Here is a 27,950-nt window from a genome sequence, read left to right on the forward strand (position 1 = left end):
AAACTAAATGTTCATCTAAAACTAGATGAAACTTCAGTGTTTTCCTTCTTTGCTCTGTAAAAAATATACGTGCTATGTAAAAATGTTTTAAGAAGGATTTTTACCACCATATCCGTGACTACGTATTCCCCAAGAGACGAAGTGCAAACGTGCAAATACCTTCGCATATCGCAGGGTGGTAAGGGATGCATAATCTGTCTGGGTTTCTGTAGAAGATCACATTCTGGGTCAGAAAATGGCAAGAAGCTGATTATCTTCAGTGGTAAATAAAAAAGGAGACCAATATGTCCAAGTATTTTATTCTGAAACAAAATCCATGTTGAGTCAATATATTCTACTCTTACTACAATTTAATATAAAGTTTCCCTCTGCATAGTAAAGAAAAACACTATAAAATTACAAGTTATTATAAACATAGGTAAAACTGTAATGCCATTTTAATTTCTCAATTAGAGAAAAAATCTCCTATAAGGATGAAACCACCTCATCCTATCCACAGGACCATGATACAAATGTATCATTTTAATTGTAATTGCTACAAGGCATTTGCAGAATTCCAGAAGAGCAGAATATTTCACCAGCCATGTGGTCTATTTCCCTGTACAATACTTAGATGCAAGCAATTTTTCAATGCCTACCCAGCAAAGTCCATCTTCTAATCAAGCCACTAAGGGAAAAGAAACACATGAAGTGCTTTGTGGAACTCCCTCATATAAAACAGCTTTGCAAAACCACCTTTGTATCATTGCTTTGTTTCTCAGTAATCTCTCAGTTCTGGTTTGTGCCACGAGTTAGAAAACAAGATTGCATCCTAAACCAGCAAGCTGAAGAGTGGAAGTGTGTTGAATATGAAACACAAACAGTGCAGGGGATTTACTAAATCTGTTTGGCTTACATATTCTGTACTCGGATTTTCCCACTTATTTTTTTAAGAACTACCGTGCTAGTAGAACCATAAAAAATAACACCCCGACATTTGAAGACTGCTAAATATATATAGGTTGCAAACAGCAACACATGAAAATAAGAAAATAGCAGTGAAACTTTAGCTATGTCTCTAATCAGGACTTGGAAGCAGATTACAAAAAAAAGTGTGTGCTTTTTTTAATCTAAAAGTTCAGCAGAAAAATTCAGTCCTAAGAGACCAGAAATTTAGGCTTAATGCATACATTTAGAGTTACTGATTTTTTGAGTTCTGGATCTTACAAAGCAAAAAAAGCTCTTTCACAAAGAACTGTGCAGCTGGGTTAGTGAGGTGGTGGTACAAAGGCAATCCTGTTTTAAAAGAAATTGTAAGCAAATATGTAAAATGCAAGCAAAGAACTTCATAATCTTCCTGTTTCCTCAGTCCTGAGACTTCAGCTTCTCAGTACCAGCTTTACAGGTACCACAAGCATAACTTAGCTTGCAGAAGAAAGCTGTTATCCTAACTAGAAGAGAGTGACACCGTAGTCTGAACTCTGGTTTTTCCCCTCTGCTCTGGGATATGTATGAGGTATGAGGTACTTCAAAGAATGGAAAAGGGTGATGGGAGAACATGTCTGGCAGAAGCACAAACAATTTGGGAAACACACTTGTCTAGAAATTCTTCTTATTCTAACAGTTTAGCATTTTCCATAGCTGCTGTTTTGGTCCAGTCTCTAAGCATTCATTTATCTTGGGGACCAAAATATCAGGATTTCTTGTAAACATAAGGAAGAAGAAAAAGTAACAAGCAACAGTTCATATTTCAGTTAAACCAAAAAGCATCAAACAGGAATGCCTGTTTTCCTCATTTTGTCCCTTCTATTTTTAAAATCACTGCTACAAAACCATGAAAGGACTTGAGCTCATTTAAGTAATAAAAACATTTCCTCCAGTGACACTTGTATAATGGACCCATAAGGATTTCATATAGCACTGGAGAGACAGCACAACCCAATCCCTCACACAGGGCTGTGTTTTTAGTGCTGAGGTGTTTTTTTTTTCAGTGCTGCTGGATCAGAGGAAGACAAAGCATTTTAATGGGCATGGGATATTTAAAAAATACCAACCCAACAAACGAACAACATCCCCCTACAAACAAACCCCCTGCCCCCCCCAAAAAGCAAAAACCAACAACAAACAAAAATCAACCCTCCACACACATGCCAAAGAAACCCACAACCAAACAAACTACAACTTCTAAACATTTTAGGAATGTCACTGCAGAACAGATTTGCATTTGCAGTAGCAGGTCTACAGCAGAATAACACAGGCTTGGGGTTTTTCTCAATGTGAAGCTAAGGTAAACTTATGAAAGCATTCATGTAGCACAGTGGATATGACATTAGAGTGCTAGTCCCCTGTTCCCCACATGGCACTACAATTAAAAGACAGCTACTTTCCAGCATCATGAGTCTTTTAAGGTACACTGTCTATACACATACTTACACATCAAATGTTCATACACCAGCCACAGGAGCCAGGAGAACCCTTTAGCTTTGCAGTAGAATGGCCACTTGCTCATTCATTTTATAAGCCAGCTCATATTTCTTTCACTTCTTAGATGAGTAATAGGATGACAAAGTCAATCAATGGCACCTCTGCAGAGCAAAACTAAGCATTAAGTCTGTTTTCAGAACAGGATTCAGCCTGAAGAAATCTAGAATAGGATTTGACTGCTCTAATGTGGGTGTTGGCTATTTACTTGTGTCTCATCCAGAAACAGGCATAACATCTGGCCAGGCAGATTGCATCTTCAATCCCACAGAATATATCAGCTACAGAGACAAATCTCTATAGACCATGTTGGGGAACTTGACAGGTAGTTCAGATGTCAGCATCACGTTGTAAATACGTAAAAATGGGTGAGCTGAAGTTATTGCCTCCCCCCAAATAACGACATATTTCAAAGACAAACAATGAACGAAACCAAACCAAATGCTCCTCTAATACGAAACTCCTCAGTAAATTGAGAACAGAAGATAAAGATGACATGTTTACATTATAAAAGATTTGCCTTTTTGAGAGATTATATTATCCTAGACCTCTTTTTTTCACTTTGCAGTCCAATTACAGAAATACCATGCCAGGGAGTGCACTTCTGATATGCTACCCTAACGCAAAATGCTTGCTAGCAAGCATTGGTGTCTTACATCAAAGATTTGATGGATAATTTTCAAAGTTTAGGACTCTGCAACATGGTGGCAAACTAGTTCCTTCTGTCATGGCCTGCAATTTTATAAGCATAAGCTCCATAGAGAAAAGTATTTTTAGTATGGTTCTAAACTACCTAGAAAAAACTGCAGCTAGCACTACCCCATATATTCAAGTTTCTGGTCTCAAAGGATGATTTAAAACATGTTTAAAACATGTATTAATCATGGTTTGCATGCTGTCAGTTTGGCATGCAGCATCCAGATCTATCTGTCGTGTGCTCAGGGGATGCTGAGAAGCAACATGATCATGATCTCCAATTTAATGTAATGTGTTTCTTTTGCTTTGTTTTAGTTACATTCCCAGATACAGTGTGACTGGGACAATAACTATGATTCTATGGACAAGCAAATCTGTATCAAACAACTTGTCTAACATAAGAAGATAAATAATTTAGATATAACTATACAGTAGTAATTTATGTAAAATTTATTGTAGTTTATACAGAAAAATGTTATTAGTTACTCACGGCATATTGCCATCAGAAAGACAAACAAAAGACTTTAAGAATTAACTGCAACATAATGTCTTGAAGAAAAAAGAGAGAAGAATTTCCGTATGTATCGAGCATTATTCATATTCATTAGTCAACAGCAAATGTTCCCCTGCAGCAGGAGACACCCTCAGACCCTTGTTTTACATTAGCACCACTTTTCAGTTAAGAAAGCAACAGGAGGAAAAAAGAGGGAGGTATCCATGGCTTGAAATTCGTTTCAGGACAAGAACCTGCAGACGACATTCCTTATTTCTTGGTCGGTGAGTGCCCGCAGCCCTCCCGCCAGCCCGGGGCCGCCCGCGGCGGCTCCGCAGGCACCGCCCGCCCCGCCCCGGCAGCCCTGCCCGCCCCGGCGCTGCCCGCCCGGGCGGCTCTTCCCCCCGTTTTCCTTCCTCAGACACAAGTGCTGCGGTTGGAAGGAAAGCGATCGGGGCGGCCGCGTAACCCCAGCGCTCCGGACCACCCGACACGTCAGGCCGTGCCAGGGCTGGGCGGGAACTGGGCTTTGCAGGAAGATGCTCAGACCTGGTATCCGGCTGCCTCGGGAAGAACGACCCGGCGGGGCGCAGCCCAAGGGCGGGTGGCGCTGCCTGGGCCGGGCGGGACGCCTGGGCGGGACGCAGAGCGGGGGATGAGGGAGGAGGCAGAGCCCGGGGACACAGCGGCCCCGCCAGCGCCGGGCGGTGGCCGTGAGGGGCCGCCCAGGCGCGCCCGCCCGGCCAATGGGAGCGGCGCTTGTTAGCGGGCCGGGAGGTGGCGGCGTTGCCCCAGCAGCAGCAGGGCCGGCGGCGGCGGCAGCGGGGCCGCGCCATGGAGGGGCTGGAAGGTGAGGGGCAGCGGCGGGGGAGCCCTTCTCTGCTCCCGGGGCAGCCTGCGGGCGCCCGGGCCGGGCCGGGGCTGGCGCCGCCGCCGCGTCGTGTGGCGCCTTTGTGCGGTGTCGGGGCGTGCTTGGGCGGTGGCAGGAGCTGCGGCCCGGGCGCCGCCTTCTCCCTTCTCGGAGCCCCCCGAGGCGGCGCGGCGGCCTCGCCTCGCTCCGCGGCCGGGGGTGCCGGGGGGTGCCGGAGCTGAGGTGGGACAGCGTGGTTTTGGGGTCGCAAACACAGGAGGGAGGCAGCGGGCCCCGGCGCCGAGTCCGGCGGGCTGGGGGGCGAGAGCGGCGGGCAGGGCCGGCCTGGCCGCGCTTTGTCTCGGGCGCTGCTCGCCTCTCCCCGCCGAGCCCCGGAGCTGCGGCGCTTCCCCGCCGTGAGCCTGCTGCCCTGGGGTGGGTAGGGCATCGAGTCGGCCGGGCGTCTTTGCCAGGCGCCGTTGTTTTGCAAACGGATGGTTAAGGTGGGTGTTAAGATGCACGTTCAGTGCAGCGGAGACGTTCGGTGCAGCGGAGAACAGGTATCCGTGCGCTGACAGAGTATTTGCAACTTTGTTTTGTGCCGCTTATGTTAATGAAGGTATCATCCGCCTTCAGAGTCTCCATCATAGCATAGGATTCAGCTTGGAATTTATGAAATTACGGCTTCCTTATCTCAGCATTCCAGTAGGCCTGTCATTGCTGTGTCCTGCAAGCTACTGTAACCATATTACTTAAGAAAAAATACAGACCTGAGTAACTACCACAAAACACTCGTTAAGTCTTCTATGCTCTGCTTCACTAGGGGTAACAGAGTGCTTAAATAGACCTGAATACGAAGTAGCCTTTGTTCTTTATCCTCTCTAGAACAGCTGGAGAGAGGAAGTGATTCTCACTGAATACCTGTCTTCTGTCTTTAGTGTATTTTCCAGTCATCAGCCTCTGTTCTCGTGCTTTCTGACTTCATCAAGGCTATAAATCTGGAGAACATGATTTGGCATTAAAATCTAAAGAGCTTCTCTTTTATTTGATTTACTGTTTATGCTTTTCTAACTATTAATGTAGTAGTAATTAACTAGTAAAAGTGGCTTATCCGATAATGCTTTATCAAGCATGTTGAATCTTGTGACGATCCTGTGGCAATCGTATGGTGTCTGCCCAGAAGGGGAAAGCTTGCTTTAATTTTGAGTCAGCTTTCTGTTTGACTGCAGCTGGGACTGCATATCATCTGCAGCCCATCCATCAATTGATTTGCCTGTGAGCTAATTTAGCAAGGCCAGCTATGTTGCATAAGCTCTTGCACCTCCATACAGAGGGTGGGAAGAAAGCAGATCTACAGATAAGAGCGGAAGCCTGAAAAAACATGCCATTCTTGCAGTAGAATTTGTCCAACTTCTGACTTTGCTGGAAATGTTTTACATTTTGTTTTTATTTCTGTAGACACTGGGAGTGATGGAAGGACAAACTGCTAAATCATAGGTGAAATCTCATGTTCTCTCAGTGAGCCATTTCTCGAACGTACTTTCAAAAGCTAGAGCTTATCAAAGCATTTTTCCATGATGTGAAGTGCTTCTTCTGAACACATGAGATTGAGAATAGCACAAGGAATAAAACACTTCTAAAACTTCAGATATCCTTGCACTGTGAATACTCATATTCCACACTGTTATCCAGCATCCTTAAATGCTAAAGTTTTTGCAACCGAAGAATATAGTAGTTTGTGTTTTTGTGAGTCAACTCATGCTGTGTTTTTTGTTCTTTAAACAAATTGCGACAACACAAAATATTTTCTTTTGTGCTTCAAAACGTTTGGATCAAGGTTTTGTTTTTTTCTCTTTTATTTACAGTTTTTCAGTTTAAGCTGTCTGCCTTGATGCATGCAAAGTTAGGCTCAGATGAACTTTCTGTAGAAAGGTGTCACTAGGGCAGGACAAGTGTAGGCAAAACCAATAATAATAACAAATTATTTCATTGGACATAATGCTTTTTTCCAGTTATTGCTCCACTAGCAACTCAGAAGAACATTGTAAATGGTTGAATTTGTGTTTAGAAGCACAGTTGCAGAGTCATATCCATCTGACATGGAAGTATGGGCTGCTTCTGAGATCTGGCTCAGCCTGCTCCCACTGGATGTTAGTGCTTAGTAAAATCGATTCTTCCAGCTGATTTTACAGCAGGTCCTGACAGTTGTGTATGTGAGGGATGCGATTATGGTGGTGGGCAGGATTTGTCTTTTGGCAGCGGTCTGCTGTTGTTTTTTATGACTGTGGAAGACCCCCTGAGGCTCAGGAGGACTCTTGGCCTGGACTTTCTGCCCTCAGAAGCTGGTGCTTTTATTTTCTGAAGCTCAGCTTATAAATGCAAGACCTGGTTTATTTCTGTTTATTTAACCATGCTATTAATAAGAAATAACTTTACCCGGTTTATAACAGTTCTTTTCCATAATGTGGAGAGTTGAGTGGGTATGAATTGGCTTGTGGAACTAGTGACATTTAAAAAGCTAAATATTTCTAGTGTTCCAGTTGCATTTTCTTACTATGTGTGAGTTTGAATGTTCAGTGGAATGGCAAAGTAGATTTCTGTGTGACTTCAAAGTTTCTTCTAAAATTTACTTTTGTTGCTCTTCTTAGGTTTGTTTCTTTATTATTTTATTAGTATGTCAATATTGTTATTTTACTACATTGATCCTGAAAGTCGAATGTATAACTTCAAGGTTTTGTAAATGGAATCAGCAAACACTAGTTACAAGTGACAAATTTGCTGTTAAATCTAAAGTTGCTAGCTCAGGATTTGGTACCTTGGAGCCTGTGTGCTGTTGGGCTGATTTTCAATTTTCATTTCCTTTACTGATGAAAATACTGAGAGGAACAAACTGACTGTGCCTGAAAATGTAGTGATTTCTAAGGTGAGTTTAAAAGTCCTTTCCTAAGTAGTCCACCATGTGTTGAATCTCAGAACCATTTTTGATGGGTTAACATTTGCTTCTTGCTTTCACTGCTGTATGGCAAGAAAAAAAGCTTGTCACATTGGTATGTGTGTTGCTCTGTGTTTTGCTTGAAGGAAATGGAGGAGGGAATGCAAGCACTGAATTCCTGACTTCATTTAAACCAGAGCAGTCCAGTGGTGGCGTTTGATCGGCTTCTCTCCCTCCAGTTTGTTGATTTTTTTGGGAGGATGCCAGGAACAGCTGCTTGAGCTGACTAAATGCTGCTTCCCACACTTGTTCACAGCCTATCCCCGCTGGTCAGAACTGCTGCTGCCTAAGGAGTAAAGGGCAGAGGGGCAGCTGTGTCCGAGGGCAAAAGTCCAGCTCCCTCTGGTAGGTAATGGCTGCGCTTACCCAGCCTCAGCGTTCTCGTTCAGCCTGCGCTCCCGCAGACGGGGAAGGCTGGTAGTGATTGGGAGGGGATGGGTGGCTGCTTGCTCAGGCAATAGCCTGCAGTCTCAAACCCAGAGCTTTCCCTTGCAGATGCCAAGTAGGGACTACTATGATTAAGCATTTAGACTTGGAGCCATCTGGGTGTGCCCTTGAGGTCTCAATAGGAGTAAGGCTCCCTGTATAGTATCTGCTGCAGATGTGTGCTGTTACAGCATTTGTCCCTGGACCTTTCACCAGCACTGATAATGTCTGAGACACCCCACTTCACCCTGAACTGTGCAAGCATTCTAGTTTGTGGGTTTATATTAGTAATGTAACTGTTGAAAGCAAGTGCTTATGCTTGCTTTCATGGAATTTCTAAAAAAGCTGATACCCAGTCTTTTGTCTTTTTTCTTTTTTTTTTTTTTTCCCTAGCAGTGTAGAAAATTAGTTTTGTTTTGAAAACAAAAATCAGTATTAATGTGAATATTCCTTTTCCTTTAGTGTTCATCTTTGTCTTTTCTCACTGGATGTATGCAACAGCTTCGTTACTCAGGCAGCCATTTTCCTAAGTTCCATTTGACAGAGGTTCCTGGTTTGTTTTGGAGTACTTCAGCTTTTTTTTAGGTATCTTATCTGTCCAACAGAAGGAAGAATTAACTTTACAGTACTGTTATTAAATCAGCACGTTGAAAACTATTAAAGATAGACATGCAAAACTAATAGTAATGTGTATCCTTTTAAAGAAGTTGTTTGTCACCAGTTGCCATTAAAACACAATGATAAGTATAATTTTGCATTTAACTGCTGTATTTCACTAGGCATACTTGCCTCTCTGTTAAGTGATTTAATTTTTAAATTTAATACACTGTATAGTTATGGTCAGTGTATTTACTTTTTCTAAGGCAAGTAAAGGAAAAGAGGTATTATGTGTAGACAGGAATTTGAACATTTCAGACTAGTTTCTTCAGCATATTAGAACTTAAAATATATTTTACACCCTTTTCTACAGTTTTTGTAGAATTCTTGCGTTCAGTTGGTTGAATATAGTGGAAAGATGGTTGTAGTTAATCTGCACACACAAGATGTGGTTATTATCAAAAGCAGTTGTTGCGTTTCAGTGAAACCTAGTTCCAGGACTATGTTAAATGGTTGACTGGAGGGCGTGAGGAGTGAACTTCTTAAAAACATTCCAAGGGAAGAGCAAACTAAAAATCAATACATTATAAATTAAGTTTACTGTCAACATTGGTTTTGACACATTATTTTATTGTTAGACAAGTAATATTCTGATAAGCAAACAGACTTAGATTGGGATTGCTCTGTCCAATTACTTTTGGGTAGTAGAGTATGTAAGTCCAGAATTTCTTTGAGGGTCACAGGTGTAAAGCAGTCTTGGTTTAAGGCTAGTGTGAGAATACTAGTCTTCACTTGACCCCCTGCTTGTAGTCATCATGGTGCTTGTAGCCTGATAAAGGAGAATAGTGAGTTTAATTCCAAAGCAGAATTGTGTAACTTGTCTCATGCTTTTTAGTAGCTTTAGTTAATCTTAAAGCTCATTAATAGAAGACCAGATAATGTGTTTGGAAGTCAGATCGATCAAATACTACTGCTTATTTGCTTTTGGTTTTGTTTTGTTTCCATACACATTACGGGGCAAGCTCATAGATTTTTCTGGGTAATCATCACGACTGATTGCCTCTCTTAAGTGCCTGTATGTTAACACTGACAGTATGGGAGCAAATGAGAGGAATTGGAGGTCTGCATGCAGTTGCAGGGCTACAGTCTTGTTGGGATCATGTGTAGGTGGTAAGACAGTTCGAAGGACTGCAGTGTTGCAGTGGATGAGTACAGGCTCTTCAGGAAGAACCAGCTGGATGGCAAGGAGTTGTCATAAAAGTTGCCTTTTATGTGGGAGAGCAGTGAGAATGCATAGATCTTTGCTGTGGAGCCACCTGGGAGCTTATGGGTCAGGGTTAGCTGGCAGACCGATGTGGGAAATGTGAGTGCCTGCCACAAACCACTTGATCAGGAAGAAGACAAGGCCTCTTTCAGATAATTGGAAGGAGCCTCATATTCAGAGGCCCTCATGAGGGACTTGAACCAGCTGATACCTGCTGGAGGGGACAAATCAGTGAGGCACAAGCAATCTAGGAGGCTTCTGGTATGCATCAATGACAAATTCCTGACCCAGTATCAAGGAGCTCACAAGGAGAGGCACTGCACCTATGTGAGATGTGAAAGTCAAGGGCAGTCTTACCTGCAATGACCATGGAATGACTGAATTCCGGATTCTGAGAGAAGGGAGCTGGGCAAATATCAGGATCTCAGCCCTGAATTTCATGAGAGCAGACTTGAACTTGTTTAAGGATCTGCTTGGAAGAATTCCATGAGACCCCACCAGTGTGTCCAATCCTGCAGCTCCCAACACAGGAAGGATATGGACATGAAGCTGTTGGAGTGAGCCCAGAGGAGAGCCACAAAGGTCATCCGAGAGCTGAAGCATCTCTCCTGTGAAGACAGGCTGAGAGAGTTGGGGTTGTTCAGCCTGGAGAAGGCTCTGGGGAGATCTTATAGTGGCCTTCCAGTACCTGAAGGGAGCCTACAGAAAAGCTGGGGAGTGACTTTTAACAGGGGCTTGTAGTGATAGGGCAAGGGGGAATGGCTTTAAACTGGAAGAGGGTAGATTTATGTTAGACATTAGGAAGAAATTCCTTAGTGTGAGGGTGGCGAGATACTGGAGCAGTTGTGGATGCCTCATCCCTGAAGTGTTAAAGGCCAGACTGGATGGGGCTTTGAGCCAACTGGTTTAGTGGGGGATGTCCCTGCCCATCCAGAGGGATTCAAACTACGTGATCTTTCAGGTCCCTTCCAACCCAAACCATTCTATGTTTCTGTTTTACCTTATGAGTCCAGGAGAGCTGGTTATTTTTAAGGATGTGTAGTGGGACATTGGCATGTTTTCACATTAAAAGTTATGCCTTATATGAGGGGGGAAACAAGGGCAGACAGCTACAGAAAAGAGAAGTACACCATAGAGTGAATTGTGCATGTGCTGCCCTTACAGCTACTCTTGACTGCATGCAGTTAATTTTTGAGTTCTCCTCCAGGCTGGCACTTGGAGGTAGTGTGACTCTCCTTGATATGTTATTCTGGAGAAAGTAATACCTAGTTCACCATCATCAGTCTCATGTTGAATGCAGTAGTAGTAATTTTGGCAAATATAATGTACTTGTGTTATCAGACTGAAGAGCTAATATAAAAACACGGTGAAGTACTATGAAAGTCTTAAGCTTGTCAGTGTGAAGGAATGGAAGTTATGCTGCTTTTTGTTATCTTTTGGAAGCAGAAGTGACAGGTTTATACAAGATGAGACTGCATTGTCAATACAGAAGTAGGAAAGAATTCATGAGGCTTTCCTCTAAAATTAGGGGTAGATAGATAAAAGTAGGTTGGTTTTATAGTTGTTAATATAATTGCAAATAACCTAATTGTGTAAAAATTTCAAAGTATGTGAGACTGAATACTAAGAGACAGAGCTTACTGTGGTTTCCTCTTCCTTTCTCTCACTCTTCCTGCAAACTGCTGAGTAGCATAGTCAAGAAGGGGTTTGCTTGGTGGGGTATATCTTGCACATTGTTAGTTATCAAGCAGACTTCACCAAAGTATAAGTGCTGCCTGTTGTTAAGCAGTATAATGTATTTGTCTGACTTTCATTTGCATTTCAGAATTACCTTTTGCAAAATAATGAAAACTTGCAAAGCTTGCACTTTTATACATTTGTCTTTTCATTATTTTATTTAATAGTATTTAAAATTACTCATTAAAAGTTAGTGCTATAAATTGTATTTGACAGTTTGAAGAAGTGTTCCCTATCTATGTCACTGTGCCAGTGGCTCTTGTTTGGGGTGGCTCTTGTTCATAGTATTTGTCCTTAGTCTCTTGAGACTTTTTTAGTTAACGTGTTGATTAAAAAATAAAAGCCAGTCAGTACTGATTAGTGGATGTATGTTGGAGGGTGGCAGTCCCCAAAGAACTAGCTGCTGTGGCTTGATGATATAGATTCCAGTTATTTCATGTACGTAAAAAATACAGTGCATGATATATAGAGAACACATAATTGGAAAATTCTCTGCTTTTGGAGGTCAGAGGGGAGTTATGCTAAAAGCAACAAATAAAATTTTGCAGGAGAAAATTTGGCGAGTGATGACTTTCAACAGTTGTAGGTTACTTACTGGTTTCAAATAGGTAGTAGTCTCAAGGCTGGAAATCATGAGTTTTTTTGCAAGTTTGCATTCAGTGAGGCCTCATGGTTCCATTTATCACCGTTGATAGTTTAGTACTGTTACTGTTGTGGGAGTAAATAGAAATAAAAGGTGTTGAAGGGCAATCAAACAGATTTTACAAGACAACAAAATGCTGTTACTCATACTAAGTGCAGTCTTGTTTCTTTGAAGCATTCTATACTTTATATCTTAAGTGCACATACACTTGGGTATACAAAGTTCTCCAACAGAGAAAACTGTAACATAACCTCAATTAATAGCTGTTCAGCCATACTGAAGACTTCTGCTCCCTTTCTGTATGGGGTCTATTTACACAACTGCTTAATTTGTAAATGGCAGCAAGAGCTAGCATTATGCCTGTGACTGTGTCAAATTGAACTCTTATGTATTGATGGATCCACATGTTGTACTGAGAAAGATAAACTGGAGGACTGATGGCTCACACTTTCCACTGTAATCAGTTGCTGTATTTGAACATGCAAGTAGAGAAAGGAAAAAAGTTGTTCTGTGGAAATCAAGGAAGTGTAAGGTAATTTGTAAGAGTATTGAAAGCACTGTGCTTCTTCTGGGAGCCTGTCAGGTTTTGAGGTCCACCTTAACTTCACAGTTAAACTCCAACTTCAATAACAGAAAGTATGGGTAACTGAACTGTGTCAGATTCAAAAGGAATGTGTGCAATAAGTTACTCATTTGTGGGTAGAAAAAAATAATGTGGTAGGTTGTTGTACTCTGGAAGTAGCTGAAGGAGAAAGAGAACTCACAGGAACAGTTTAGAAACATGAGTGGTGAGAGTATTGTAGTGCTGCTAATAAGACTCCTGATCTAGTTGTTTAATTCATGTACTTGGCATCTTACTAGGTTGAACTCTGTTTTTATTTGAGGCCTGGTCTGATGCAAACAGTAGGAGAATAGAGTGTAAAGCCAATGACAACATAAGTTATGTATCAATGCCTTTAAAAAACAAAACAGAACAGCTCTTTTTTCCAGCTTTCACAAATATATGCCCGTGTTTTATTTTAAAATTATCTGATTGTATGTTAATGACATCGCTAAACCTTCTGAAAGGGAAGGTTTGTGGACTTCCTGAGCAAAGTGTTAAGATTTGGTGGATTTGTTATGTTTGTGGTGGAGGGGTTTTTGGGTGGGAGGGTTACTTTAAAGGAGAGAAAATTCATGTACAAAGGATTAAGAAATAGAAGGGATAAGTGTGAAAATACAAAGGACCATAGGCTTCCCATTTTCAATAAAACTTAAGGAACTTCCACTTTTTGAAAGACTTCCTTTTGTGTTTTGGGTCAGTGATTTGTATTAGGGGGAAGGAGGTGCTGGCAGGAGAAATAGCTCTTGGCAAATGTGATTGAGTACCTGCCAGCAGCAAAGGAAGGTTAGGAATGCTGTAAGAAAATCCAGCTCTGTAGCTGCAGTGAGTTTTAATTGGCATTCATTATGCATTGGTATGTCGTATGTAAATACTGCTTGATCAGGTGAGGGTCTATCAAGTCTACTTCTTTTAATGATGAATTTAAACACAGGCTTAAAATCCAGAGTTCAGTGAACAGAAGAATATGGTGGAAAATGTAGCTTCTCTTCTTTTAGTAAGGCAGATATTTGGAAGAATTCTTCTCTCAGTCAAATAATTAATTTTACAATATACCCCTGATTTCAAGATCAGTAATTCTGATGGAGTTCAGCTGATACCTTAGACACAAATGTTGTCATCTTGCATTTCCATTAAATGCCTCTGTCACTTGTTTCTGCAAAGCTGAGGCTCGTATTAGAATAACGTGATAAGAGGAAGCTGAGCTCTTTAGCAGAAGTGGGTTTGCAGTGGTACCTGTTAGCACTATTGAGTGCTGAGAATTCTGAAGAAAAAAAGTAATGAAGCCAACAAACAAAATGAATCTGTGCATACCTTGTGTTTTTGCGTGGGAGAACAGAAAAGCTTCCAACCATTGCTGCTTACCCTTGAGAAAAATTATGAGGGTAGGTTCCATCCATCTAAGTATATGTGACCAGTGTACACGTTACTACTTGTGAGTAACATAATGCTTAGACTTGTGCATTTAAGAAAACAGGCCTATGGGAAAAAAATCAGACATGATTGTTTAAAATATAAATTGAAAAAACACAATTAACAATAAAAACATAATTCCTAGTAAATGTTGATAACATCCAAGTATGATTCAGATGCAAGTACAGAAGAAAAACAAGGTTCATCTGCATATTTTCTGTCTTTCCTACTTATGTATAACTAAACACAAATACATTTAGATGACACAAGTGGAAGCTTGATTATGACTTGAGTTGCAAGGGTCTATTCACGTTTACATGAGAAAAGTATAAAACTAATTAAAGATGTGAACATAAATGTTTTAAACTGGAGAACACTTCTGAAATGATTTATGATTCTTAAAATGCATTGTGCTCTGTAGTGTATTATACAATTAATACGTTATACATAGTTAAATACTGATTATGAGCTTCATTCAGGTAATTGAAATAGGCAAAAGTAGACCTAATGGTTACATATGGGAACTAGAAATCTCACTCAGTTTTAATCTTTATATTTGGAAATGAGTTTTTCAGTGGAAATCATGACTGCTTGCATCTTCATTTATTTGCCATGATACATTTTGTTAAATTTTCCATTTTCTTTGGAACTAGTCCTGCGATTAATTGGCAAGTATGTATATCTAGATGTAAATTTTTTTCCACTGGAGAACTGGGAACAAAACCCAATCAAATAATTGCATGTAGCTCATGACTTCCTTAGTTTAAGCCACTAACTTGCCTAAAATACAAGTAAATTCAAAGTGGTTTTGGTTTGCCTTTGTATTAATAGAGGGAGCTGTATGTCTGCAATAGTCAGACTGAGTATACAGTGTAAGAAACTAGTAATTCTCAATACAAAGTTAAAGCCTTTTTATTGGTGTATATGTGATACACAAATGTATCTGGTACAGCATTAAATATAATAGATGCCTGTTACTGCAAAACCCTGTGGAGATTTTAATCTCTGCCATGATTCTGTTGCATAATGCATACTATATGAATGTATTTGCTTGCATAGGCTTGGATACTTTGATTTGTTGGTCTTTTATCTGTTTCTGTGAATCTCATGTATGTCAAGTATACTATTTATATTTTTGCTACCAGTGCCTGAATGGCGGCATGAGAAATGCTTATGTCAGTAATAATCTGCATAAAATAGTGAAAATAGCATTCAGGAGTTTTTTTTTTCCATGAGAAGGTGGAAAATTTGAACTTAGTAGAGAAAAACAAGTGATGGGATGCTACTTGCATTTGATGCTGTAATAGGTGATTCTTTTCCAAAGACACAAAAATACTAAATTCATAGAATGCCAGGTTGGAAGGGATCTCAAGGATCTCTCGACCAACCTTTCTAGGTACTACTATAGTTTGTATGAGATGGCTCAGCACCCTGTCAAGCTGAGACTTAAAACTGTCCAATGTGAGAGAATCTACCACTTCCCTTGGGAGACTATTCCAATCTTTGACTGTCCTCATGGTGAATAATTTTCCTCTTGTGTGCAGTCGGAATCTCCCCAGGTGCTACTTGTACTCATTACCCAGTGTCTTTTCCATGTGACTCCTTGTAAATAGGGAGTCTCCATCATCTTGGTGGCCACCCTTTAAGTACTGGAACATGGTAATGAAGTCTTCCCAAAGCCTTGTTTCTCAAGGCTGAAAAAAACCAGTTTTCTCAGCCTCTCCTCAAACGGCAGGTCCTCCAGTCCTCTGATGATCCTTGTGGCCCTTTTCTAGACCCTCTCCAGCCTGTCTGCATCCTTTTTGTAGAGCAGGGACCAAAACTGAACACAGTACTCCAGGTGTGGTCTAGCAAACACCAAGTAGAGTAGGATGATGTCTTAATCTCTGCTGGTGGTGCCATTGTTGCTACAGCCCGTCATCCTGTTGGCTTTCTTTGCTGCTGCAGCACACTGTTCACTCATGTTGAGCCTGTTATCCACCAAGATCCCCAGGTCCCTTTCCATAGGGCTGCTCTCCAGCCAGGTGGATCCCAGTCTGAACTACACTCCTGGGTTGTGTGTTCCCAGGTGCAAGACTTTATACTTTTCCCCATTGAACTTCATAAGGTTTCTGCTAGCCCACTCTTCCAGCCTGTCTAGGTCATCCTGGAGGGTGGCTTTCCCTTCTGGAGTGTCAGCCTTTCCACTCATCTTGGTGTTGTCAGCAAACTTCATCAGGGTGCTCTTGTTTCCAACATCCGGGTCACTTATGAAGAAGGTAAATGCCATTGGGCCCAATATCGATCCCTGGAGGACTCCACTTTTGACCGGTTGCCAGTTTGAGGAGGAACTATTTACTATCACCCTCTGGGTATGGTCTGTCAGTGAGTTCCCCTCCCACTGTACAGACCACTTTTCAAGGTGGTATGAGTCAGTTTCTCCAGGAGGAAGCTATGGGGGACCGTATCAAAAGCCTTGGAGAAGTTCAGGTAATGTCCACCATTTGCCCTGCATCAACCGAGCAGGTTACTTTGTTGTAGAAGGTGATCAGGTTTGTCAAGCTCTATTTGCCCCTGGTAAATCCATGTTGGCTTTTCCCAATCACATGCTTCAATTGACACAATTGCAACAGTCCCCATGAGGATTTGCTCCATGACTTTCTTAGAGACTGAAGTGAGGCTAATGGGTCTATAATTACCTGGGTCCTCCTTTGGAGCCTTCTTATAGATGGGGGTGACATCATTCTTCCTCCAGTCTTCAGGAACATCTCCTGATCTCCACAACCTCTCAGAGATTATGGAGAGCAGCTTTGCAGTGACATCAGCCATCTCACCACCCTCAGGTGGATGGCATCTGGGCCCATCAATTTGTATAGGTCAAGCTCGTGTAATAGTTGACATACCAACTGTTCCTTCACTGATGGCAGGTCAGTGTCTGCATCAACCTGAATTTTGTTTCCTGTGGCCTGGGACCAAACAGCACAGGTGAAGACAGAGGTGAAGAAGGTTTTGAGGATCTCTGCATTTTCAGCATTGTTGGTGACTAGTTAATCTCTCTTGTTGAATAGTGGGCCAATGTGATCCTTCTGTTTCTGCTTTGTTAATGTATCTGAAGAAACCTTTCTTGAAGTTGTTGACATTTCTGACCAATTTCAGCTTAAGTTGAGCTTTTGCTTTCCTAACTGCATCCCTGCTTATGCTGGCAATGTCCTTGCAATTTTCAACAGGTAATGTTCCACTTTTCCGCTTCTGGCACATTTCCCCGTTTTGTTCCGATCAGACCCAGAAGCTCCCAGTTAAGCCAAAGGGGTCTCTTGCTCTGCCTACTTCCCTTGTCTGTGAAGGGGATGAACTGGTCTTGTGTACCTAGGAGAGTGTTCTTGAAAAACTCCCAGCACTCCCTAGCTCCTTTACCTTCCATGGAAGGTTCCCACAGGATCCCTTTCAACTGAGCCTGGAATGAACTGAAATTTGCTCTTCTAAAATCTAAAACCTTTGTCCTGGAATTAACCTTCATCATGCTCAGCAGTATCCCAAACTCCACAATACTGTGGTCACTGCAGCCAAGATATTACAAAACAGGTTTTCTTGGTTAGTGAGTCCAGCTGTGCCTCAGTCCTGATTGGCACATCCAACATTTGTGCGAGGAAGCATTTTTCTACGTATTCCAGGAACTTGATTGATGTCAGGTGAACTGTGATGGTGGTGTTCTTCCAGCAAATGTCTGGGTAGTTAAAGTCTCCTGGCTTTGTTGACCTGAAGCTTGCCTGAGCAACCTGAATATTGCTTCATTGATCATGTTGTCTTGGTATGGGGGTCAGTAACAGATGCCTATTGTAAGGTCTCCCTTGGTGATATCCCCTCTGATTTTGACCCAGAGGCAGTCAACAGGGCTACCATAATTACTGTAGTTGACTTCTATACATTCAAGGTTTTGCTTAACATAGAGCACGACTCCTCCACCTCTTCTACCCTGCCTGTCTATACGAGACAGCCTATAGCCATCTGTCATGGTCCTCCAGTCATGTGAGTTAACTCACCGTGTTTCAGTTTTTCCTGTGATATCATAACTGAGTGGGCATGGAACTCCAGTTGCTCCTGTTTCTTTCCCAGACTGTGTGCTTTTGTATACATACACTTCAGGTGTCTGATGTTTTGGTTCTCATTTAGGGAGACAGCTGAGACACGTTTTACACTTCTCTGCTTGGTGTGGTTTATTCCCCAGTCAGTTGTGGTTATGGAGGTGTGATCACTGCCATTTTGGATCCCTCCCCCTGGTACTGGCATGCTGCTCCCAGGCAATTATGGGTGTATCTTTGGGCTATCATTGTTACTTACAGTGAATCTGTCATTTGCATGTTGCCATCCAGGCATCCCTTTAAATGTTTCGTATTGTAAATAATCAGAATTTATGCTGACATGTTACTGGGCTTAACTGCTTCCAAAAGAGTGTAAGAACTTGATTATCATCTTTTCTTCTTTGACCTGCACAGTTCAAAGAATGTATGCTTTTGCAATAACAACTGTTGTTATTGTTAAATATGTGAGGTTAGCAATTTGGGAAGAATTTTTATCACCAATTTAAACACATTTTTATATATAAGTATGTTCTGTTTGTTTTTAAGGTGAGGTTACAGTGCAAACTAGAGATCTGCTGCCATGTAAGATTTGTGGAAGGACTTTCTTTCCAGCAGCACTGGTAAGTGGTATGAGCACTGTGGGCTCTTAGATCTCATAAATTGGTATGGGAGTTAAGCAGTGGTCATTATAGCTAAATAAAGTAGATTTAGACATTTCGTTTTGGTGGGGGTTTTGTATTTTTTTTTGTATTTGTATTTTTTTGCTAAATAATCTTCTATTCCAGTTGTTTCAGTCTTAAAGCTCCTTAGGAGGAGGTTAATTTTATTTCAGGATCTCATCACTTTCTGAAAGTACATGCTTTTAAAAACATCTTTTCTACGGTCACAGAATCATTCCTTGCCTGCAGATTCAAGCCCTAGCGTCATGCAGTCTCAGCTAGTTAATTAGGAGTTTTGTTAGCCTTCTTCAAAACACTGTGCTCTCCAGTCTTGAAAAAAATTGGTTTGCCCTTAAATATGAAAACAAATTTCAGATGCTATGTCTTGCCACTCAATGCAAATGCTGCCTACCTATCATCAAATTTTTATTGCAAGGAGCAAACACGGGTGTATCCTATTTTTCTTTGTCCTTGCCCAAGTTTTTGTGGGTGTGCATTCATAAAATCCTGTTGTTTTTTTTCTAAAAGTAATGGCTGGCATAAATATTGGAGTGAAAGCAGTCTGTTCTTATTCATCAGGAGTTGGGCCTTGTTTGCTGATTGGCATATTGAGAAAGAGGGAAATAACATGTTAATAACTTGGATTTTCAAATCTTCTCATGTTTTTCTTCTGCTTATAGAAAAAGCATGGACCCATTTGCCAAAAAACTTCTGCCAAGAAAAGGAAGGTATTTGATTCCAGCCGACAGAGAGCAGAAGGAACTGACATTCCCACAGTAAAGCCTCTAAAGCCACGGGTATGTTATAATTTAATCTGCATGTGAGCATTTTAGGCAAACTGTGTATACATTATAATAAGGCTTATTTCTGCTGGCAATTCGTGATAATTAGATAAAGTAGGATCTGGAAGAAATCTAACTATAATGTTGTATACTAAAATAAGGCATGTACTTAGCTTGAAGTGAAAACTTCAAACTTATAAAACTCTTTCTTATTTGGCTTCTTAGCCAGAACCACCCAAAAAACCTTCCAACTGGAAACGAAAACACGAGGAATTTATAGCAACTATACGAGCAGCCAAAGGACTTAATCTTAAAGATGGTGGAAAACTGCCTCCTCCACCTCCACCATCGTATGACCCTGGTATGTAAAGCAATCAAGGTCTTTGGAGATTTTTTTTTAAACTTAATTTCTAAAACATTGAATTGGTAATGCATTTGTTGGAATACAATATTCAAAAGTTCTTGAAGGTGACTATCAAATTATCCCTATGAAGATGCTGGTTTGTGACAGTGGATCTGGGTGGCTGACTAGCATCTGCTGTAGCTTTCAAAGCCCATGACTTTGTTTTTAATGCATCCAAGGGTAGTTGTGACCAACTTGCAGCTTGCTACCATCTCATAAACCATAGACTGAACAAGTTGTTTCAACAACTTGTTCCTGTCTGCAACAGTGGAACTGCTCAGAAAGAGCAGGCTACCTTTTTAATTAGCTGCTGATGCTGGACACCCACAATCTATTTATATTGTAGGAATGCATGTTGACTGTGTACTTCAAGTGTAATGTCTCCCATTTCTTGCTGAATTCATACTTAGTTTCGTGCATGGCAGTGTATGCTCTAATGTGCATGTGGTGCTTCCTCATGTGGTGGGGCCTTTGGCTATGTGAGACGTGGGATTTACATTAACAAGGGAGTAACAGTCCTTTGGTCCCTTCCGAATGGAGAGTTGGTAAAGTTTTTAAAGTGTTCTTCTCATGTTAATAAGAAGAAAATAAACTTTTCAGTTAACTTTGGTGACGTGATAGGAGGTTGGAGGATATATTTCTTCTTCTTGTCCTAAGAGCTGAACTATTTGTAGCTGAACTATCAGCTCAAAGACTATTTTCAGTAAGACTGGGAAAACAAAACAAAAAAATTCAAGTTTGCTTCTGGTCAAGTGAGGATGTGGGTGTTCCCCACCTTGTTTCTCTACAGGAATCCTCTTAGCTTTGTATTAGGATTTTAATTGTGCTTTTATATTAAGAAGTGAAGTTCAGCATTCAGTACACTCTATTTTGCCATATGGGTTTTAAAGTAAAACCAATAGCTAATGCCGTGGGTAAGAAACATAAGGCTTAATCATGGAAAGGACTGGTAATAATCTAGTTGTATAGGTTCTGAATTACAAGCAGAAGAGCCCAGAAATAAATCTTAAGTTGGAAAGCTACTAAAATGGTGCTCACTTGATTTCAGAGACCACAAATGAGTTTGAAGCAAAGGAAATAACTCTGTTGAGCTCAATGGAAAATAGATAGGTGGTAAAGGGAAGAGAAAGATACTGTGTCTCTGTTTCACTTCTGCCCATTTTTTGCTTTTTTCCAAGCTCTGTCTTGCTGTTTGTAGTCTTCTGGTTTCATCCTGCTGCAGTGAGTAAGATTTAGGAGAAGGGAACCAGGAATGAACAGAAGATGCACAAAATGATCTATGGATTACCTTCCCAGAAATAGAATGCAACAAAAATAGAGCAGGGACAGCCACCCTTGCTCCTTTTCCACTTTGTGTATAGGAGAGATGGACAATTGTGCATGGTACCATGGAGCATAACTGTCCCCTCCTACTCAGCTCTGTCTTTGGAATGCCTGTTACTAACTAGCTGCTGGTCTTTCCTTTAAAAGATCTTTCAGTATTCTAAACATTTACGTAGCCTTACTGTTTTTTCCCCAATATTAGTAATAATATTTCCTGCAAGTAGTACTGTTTGTATGTGACTAAATTAATCTTGACAAATAATGGAGCCACAGATTACCGTTTTGCATGCCTCCATAGATCTCTCCTAATTTTTATTTCGTTTCCTCTGATTCTTTTTTTGCTTTGTTGAATTTCTGATTTTTTGAAATTATAATTTCCAGTATTGCAGTTAGTGTTTTGCAGTCCTTTTAAAACTACCAGAGAAAAACAGATATTTTTGTCTTTCACTATTTGTGTGGGAAAAGTTTTAAAGCATTTTCATTTTTGAACAAACTGAACTGCGTTTGTGAATTTTTTGTTTAACCTTTTCTCTTCTCCACTTCCTTCCAGCTTCCATCCCTGCCATGTCCATATACTCTTTGGGCACCTTCTCTGCTGAATAGCATCTCTCAAAGTGTTTCTGATTTTGCTTAAGTTATTTCTGACCCTCAGTCATTCTTCTCATTCTTACCCATGAAACAAGAAAAATCTTTTGTGTTACATAAGAACAATATTCTTTTCCCCAGCAATATGTTTCATTTTAAGATTCAAGAGACCTTAATTTTCTCTGGGAGTGGGGCTGGTCTTTAAAAAACTTTAAATCACTTTTAACAAAATTATTAATATTAGATTTTTATGTTTTTAAGATTACATTCAGTGTCCATACTGTCAAAGAAGATTTAATGAAAATGCTGCTGACAGACACATCAATTTCTGTAAGGAACAAGCAGCACGAATTACTAATAAGGGGAAATTGGCAGCTGACACCAAAGGGAAGCTTCCTACTAGACCACAGGTGAACTATAACATTTTTCTTAACTTGTAGCTTGCATCAAACTTGTTAAGTATTGTGTTGCTCTTAAATTGAATTAACTATTTTATTCTGTAACTTTATTGTTTCCACTAGGCTAATATTAGACACTAAGCATGGCAGAGGTTTTTGCTTTCTTAAAAGAGTTGCAGAGATCTGTAAATCAGATGGCAGCAACTGTAAAGTCAAAACCAGTCATAAATTAGATTCAGAGATTTGTGAAAATGACAGGCAAGGATAGCAGCAGGAAGTAGAGATGCAGCATTGGTAAAGAAAGTTAAACTTCTGTCTTCTGAGTCCAATTCAAGACTGTCCCTAAAGTGGACAAAGATGCGTGACTACAGGTCAACTGACAGCAATATTTTGGTGAATTAGAAGCATAGAGTAATTCAGGCATATTAAAGTAAGAGCTGCAGTAGTTAACCTGAGATGGAGACAAATGAGGGATTGAAGTGTAGGTGTGTTTTCATTTGGTGGTAATGCTCTTTTTTCTGGAAGCCGTTACAGGCACAAACAGTTACTTAGTGATTCTTGCATTATTTTCTGAATCAGTGCGAGGACTAGTCAGGAGTGCACAGATAAGATTGAAAGGCAAAAAAGATTTTTCCCTTTTAAAAATTAACTGGTAATGAGGTGATGTGGTTTAACCCCAGCCAGCAACTAAGCACCACCCAGTCGCTTGCTTACTTGCCCCCAGTGGGATGGAGATAGAATCAGAAAAGTGAGAAGACTCGTGGTTTGAGATTAAGACAGTTTCATAAGTAAAGGAAAAGCTGTGCATGCAAGGAAAACAAAGCAAGGAATTAATTCCCTGGTTTGGCAGGCAGGTGTTCAGCCATGATCAGGAAGGCAGGACTCCATCACACATAACGGTTTATTGGAAAGACAAAACACTTTAACTCTTAATGTCTGCACCTTCCTTTTTCTTTCCCCAGCTTTCTGTGCTGAGCATGGTGTTGTGTGGTATGGAATATCACTTTTGGTCAGTTGGGGTCAGCCGTCCTCGCTGTGTCCCCTCCCAACTTGTGCATCCCCAGCCTACTTAGTCATGGGGTGGTGTGAGAAGCAGAAAAGGTCTTGGCTCCGTGTAAGCACTGTTCAGGAATAACAAAAGCATCCCTGTATTATCAACATATCAGCATAAATCCAAAAAAATAGCCAATATCAGCTACTGTGAAGAAAATTAACCCTTTCCCAGCCAAAACCAGCACAGATAATAGTGTTAAGCTCACCAGGCAGCTATGGAAAAGTATGATAAAAGCTTTAGGAGAGCAGAAAATACAGAAAGACATACAATTGTATGAAAAACCAAAACCACTAAGTGAAGTTAGGTAATCTTTCTGACTAGCTCATCTGTATTTATAGGAAAGCAGATGAGCAGAAACTATTTGTATGATCCCATACCAGAAACAGTTTACCTAGTACATAATCATTGCTTTCCCATGGTATCTGAGATAATTGCCTATCTATCATGTTATATGGGTAGTTTGATGTAATTGCTTAAATTTCTAGGTTGTATTTTGTTACAGTACAAACCTGCTGCAGTTAAGAAGATGCCTTCTGTAGGATCAGCAGCACCATCATCATCACGATTACCACAGCCAAGTGCTGTTAGCAAAACTGTTGGTAGGTATGAAATGAGTGTTATGAATTTTCTATTTCCTTTCTTTATGTTAGTTCTCAGACTATACAGTAAAAGTAGTATAATTTTAATAGCTCAAAGGATCTCTACAGCGTTGCCCACTCATTTAAATGTAGATATGGTACTTTTTCCAACCAAAATGATTCTATTATTTAAACTGACAAAAGATTTATAAGAAGAGGTATGTGTTACGTGAGTGCAATAAGATGGCATCTGTTTTTCATAATACATTTTTTCAATCAATTTTTTGGGACTGTGCTTTCTTTTTACTTACATATACGATGGCTATTTACTTTATTGTTGAAATTGATACAGTGTTTTCTAAAAACTCATTTGCGCTGGTTTAAAGTGAAGTTGGAAGTGGCACTGATTGGCATCTATTCAACAACACTCTTAAGCACATAGCATCCTCTTGTAGTTTGTACATTGGGTCAAATGAGTGTGGGTTGTTTTTTTTTCTGAAATGAGCCTGCAAAATTATTCTGTGTAGTAACGCGTAATTGTATCTAACACTGATCTCTCACTTGAGATTTTTTGGTTGTTTAATTCTGTAACTAATTTGTATGCTGAACATCATAATGAATTGGTGAAAATCCATAGTCAGACATGTATGTTTTGATTATGCAAACACTGATCTTATTCTGATTTCAGACATCAACAGATAGGAGAATGTTCTGTTGGTAGATACTTTGACATTGTAGACGACTTTTCTTTCCTTTTTCTTTCTGAATAAAGTATATGAGATCCAGGGTTTTTTTATTAGAAGTATCATTTGTTTCAAGACTTTTATAGAAAATTCACATACTTAATTTTTCCTGGTATTAATTTTTTCCACTTGCTCATATCTCAATTTTTCTAAAATTTGTTTAAATCTAGATACTAAATACATATAATGAATTTTATCACTCCAACAGCAAAATCTTACATTTTCTTTTATTTCTATGCTTGCTTTCAACTGCAAGGTGCTTCTTCAAGTAAAGCACTAGCTTCATCTGGATCCAGTGGGAGCAAAATTCAGACATTATCACCAGCTCATAAAAACTCATTGGGAATGGTGAACCCACAAGCAGGGTAAGTTTCCATTTGATGTTGTAATTTATGGTTTATTTAGTATTTATGTTGTGCTAGTTATCAAAGTATCTGTGGTCTGTTTCACTTGCATTTTTCTTCTGCAAGTTTTAGAAGTGCAGTGTTTTGAATTTAGCCTTTATTTATAAATACAATTAATGTTTAAGGAACACTGGAGTAGGCAAGGATGCATTTTCTAATGTTAAAATAACAGCAAAGGAGGTAAAGTGACAAAAATAGATATCAAGTAGATTTAAAAGTTACAGAATATGCAGAAGTGGATGGAATAATAACTTTTTCTTAGTAAGTTAAAGACTTTAAAAAGGATAAAGTATTTCCTGCAATTTGCAGAAATAAGAGGCCTCTGCCACAGATCACAAGGCGATAGTGAAAGGATCTTCCCTATTAGTACATAAGGATGGATACTTAACGTTTTCCCTTTCCTGTCTTAAAATACTCAAGGAACATCAGATGAATGAGCACAAATGAAGCAACAGAAACCAGTGCTCTACAACAGCAACAAGAAGCAGTAGATGTTGATTACCAGAAAGTAATCTGCATTCAATGAAAGTGCTGGTGTGATCAGGGCTGTTACTGATACTCCTGTTTTTCTCCCATCCCCTCCTGCTCCATTTTCACTCTTCCACATTTTCCATTTTCACTCTTCCTCCCACTCTCCTCCCAAACAAGCCATCTGCCTTAAATTTTATTTTATCCATTGGTCCCTTTTTTTGCCCAGTCTGTACCTGAACTTGATGTTTCTGATAAAAGATCTAGGTAACTTCAGCAGTATATGGTGTTACTGGTATGGTTACCTAGGTACAGGTTGCTTTACATGGTTCTAACCCACAAAAGATCTCCAAACTCCCCTTGGGTTATCTACTCACATTGATTATGTAGTGCTTAACTTACATGCTTCCTAAGTGAAATAATTACATTTTAACCTTTATACCTCTACTTTGTTCAAATTAAGCAAGCACTTGTTTGTCTTCTAAACAAATTTTTTGCATACTGGAGCAGCATTTGTTATACTCTGCTGTTGTGCTCACACAGCACCCATCTCTCTACTTAGCTGAGTAAGTACAAGTCATTGACTTGTTCCTTAGGCAGTCCAGGTTTCTTGTAGAGGCCCTCTCAGTGTGGGCCCATCAGGACCCTTTGCTCACATAAGGATTATTAGGATTTTAAGATGGAAGAGGTTATATATGTTTATAGTCTTAAGAGATGGAGCTGGAAAAGCCTGCTTTAGGGGTGAAACCAAAAGGGTTGATAAGAATGGGAAGAAGGTAAAGAATGTGATGTAAAGTTGATGAAACAGCTTCAGCTTAAAAGAGAATGAGCCTTTCAGTCTCCAATGTTAAGGACAAGACCATCCAAGGAGTAGAAAGGTAAGTTGAGAGGACAGAGTCTTTCTATTAGTGAAAAACAAGTTTTCTGATTAGGGAAGGAAGGGAATGACTTGAGGAAACCAACAAAAAATATCTGTGTTGTGGGATTAAGTTAAACAAGAGGTAGAGTTCTTTATTTGTGAGATGACACAATAGAATGAGAAACCACATGCGCTAGAGATCCGTATGGTTTAGCCACTCTCACAAATGTTACTCTTGGTGTTAGATGAAGAAGCACATTATAATGGGAGATGGAAAAGAAAAAAGGTTGCTGTGTTGCCATGTGTGATTAAGATCTTTGCTTTTCTTTGCCTTACATCAGACTTCATCTTTTCTGTTCCTGCTGCTCTCTTTTGCTATATTTTCTCAGAATTATAAAATCTGGAAATAGTGGTCTAGGTTATTGTGAGAAATGCAAAACTACAGAGAATCATCAAGTTAGAGTTTTGTCATAGCTAATTGTGATGGAATCAGAGACAGCGTTCCTATTTCAGAAGCAACAAATGGATGGGGTTCAAGAATAAGGGAAGGGGTCATCTTGTGCATTTCTGGTAAGTGATGTAAGTTGAATGTGAGCAAAAGGAAACTATCAGAAGCAAGGGGGATTGGTTTGGATAGGTATAGCATGATTATAAAGGAATATTATCACAGACAGGGAGTTAGGTTACTGTTGTGAAACCTTGTATCAGTGTGAGAGATGAATGATGATGTTGTTACTGTTTAAAATAGCTCCCAAAATGCAGACAAAAGAGACTGTTCAGGAACTAGACACTGTTATTTATTGCTGGGTGCTTGGTGCCTTCCCACAAATCAAGAACACAAGTGAGATTTTTCACAACCTATTTATACATAAAACTATAAAGTTAGCAAGCTTTCAAGCCTATCCTCCCTATAGCGATTGGTTAGCAATTTACATATTGCTATAATATGTTTACATCACTATTTATACTACTGCGTATAGTCAGGGGAAGGGTCTTCTCCTGGGCAGGGATCTTTTTGACCCTGGGATCTGATTTTTAGTATTATAATGACATAATATGCTAAATTCACTGAAAGGACACAGTATCACAAGTTTTGTAACTCCAATCACCCAAGACTACAATCTCTCCTCGATTTTAGTTCTTTTTATCACATCTTGCATTCCTTAGGTCAAATAGACCTTGAGTCTTTTTGCCGAGTTAGTGACGTACACAAACCACCCTCAAAACATCTTGATTCTTTTCTTCTTCTAGGCCTAGATATTCCAGGATGTCCTTGCTCAGTGCTAGATGTGGTAGCAATTATGTGCCTTTCTGACTGCAATTGTAAACTCATATATACAGAGTACATATTACATAAAAATAATCATATCATTCTAAATTTCTGAGTTATTTTCCAACAATACGGGGAAGAAAAATGAATTGGAAATACTGGTTGCAGACGGCTGTCCTTTTCCTGGGAAAAGG

At 40.1% G+C, this 27,950-nt stretch overlaps 1 protein-coding gene across 1 annotated transcript in view; it reads left to right on the top strand.

Annotated features, from left to right (window-relative positions):
* The first annotated feature begins 4,426 nt into the window (after window positions 1-4,426).
* Window positions 4,427-27,950, top strand: part of ZC2HC1A (zinc finger C2HC-type containing 1A) — a 42,025-nt gene continuing 18,501 nt past the window's right edge. The window contains exons 1-7 of the mRNA XM_051611147.1: window positions 4,427-4,499; window positions 18,777-18,850; window positions 19,570-19,686; window positions 19,897-20,032; window positions 22,244-22,392; window positions 23,937-24,033; window positions 25,012-25,120. Coding sequence (XP_051467107.1) covers window positions 4,484-4,499; window positions 18,777-18,850; window positions 19,570-19,686; window positions 19,897-20,032; window positions 22,244-22,392; window positions 23,937-24,033; window positions 25,012-25,120 — 698 coding nt within the window. The 5' untranslated portion in view covers window positions 4,427-4,483. The remainder of the gene's footprint in view (window positions 4,500-18,776; window positions 18,851-19,569; window positions 19,687-19,896; window positions 20,033-22,243; window positions 22,393-23,936; window positions 24,034-25,011; window positions 25,121-27,950) is intronic.

Source organism: Apus apus, chromosome 2 (assembly GCF_020740795.1).
Source record: "Apus apus isolate bApuApu2 chromosome 2, bApuApu2.pri.cur, whole genome shotgun sequence".
Taxonomy (NCBI): domain Eukaryota; kingdom Metazoa; phylum Chordata; class Aves; order Apodiformes; family Apodidae; genus Apus; species Apus apus.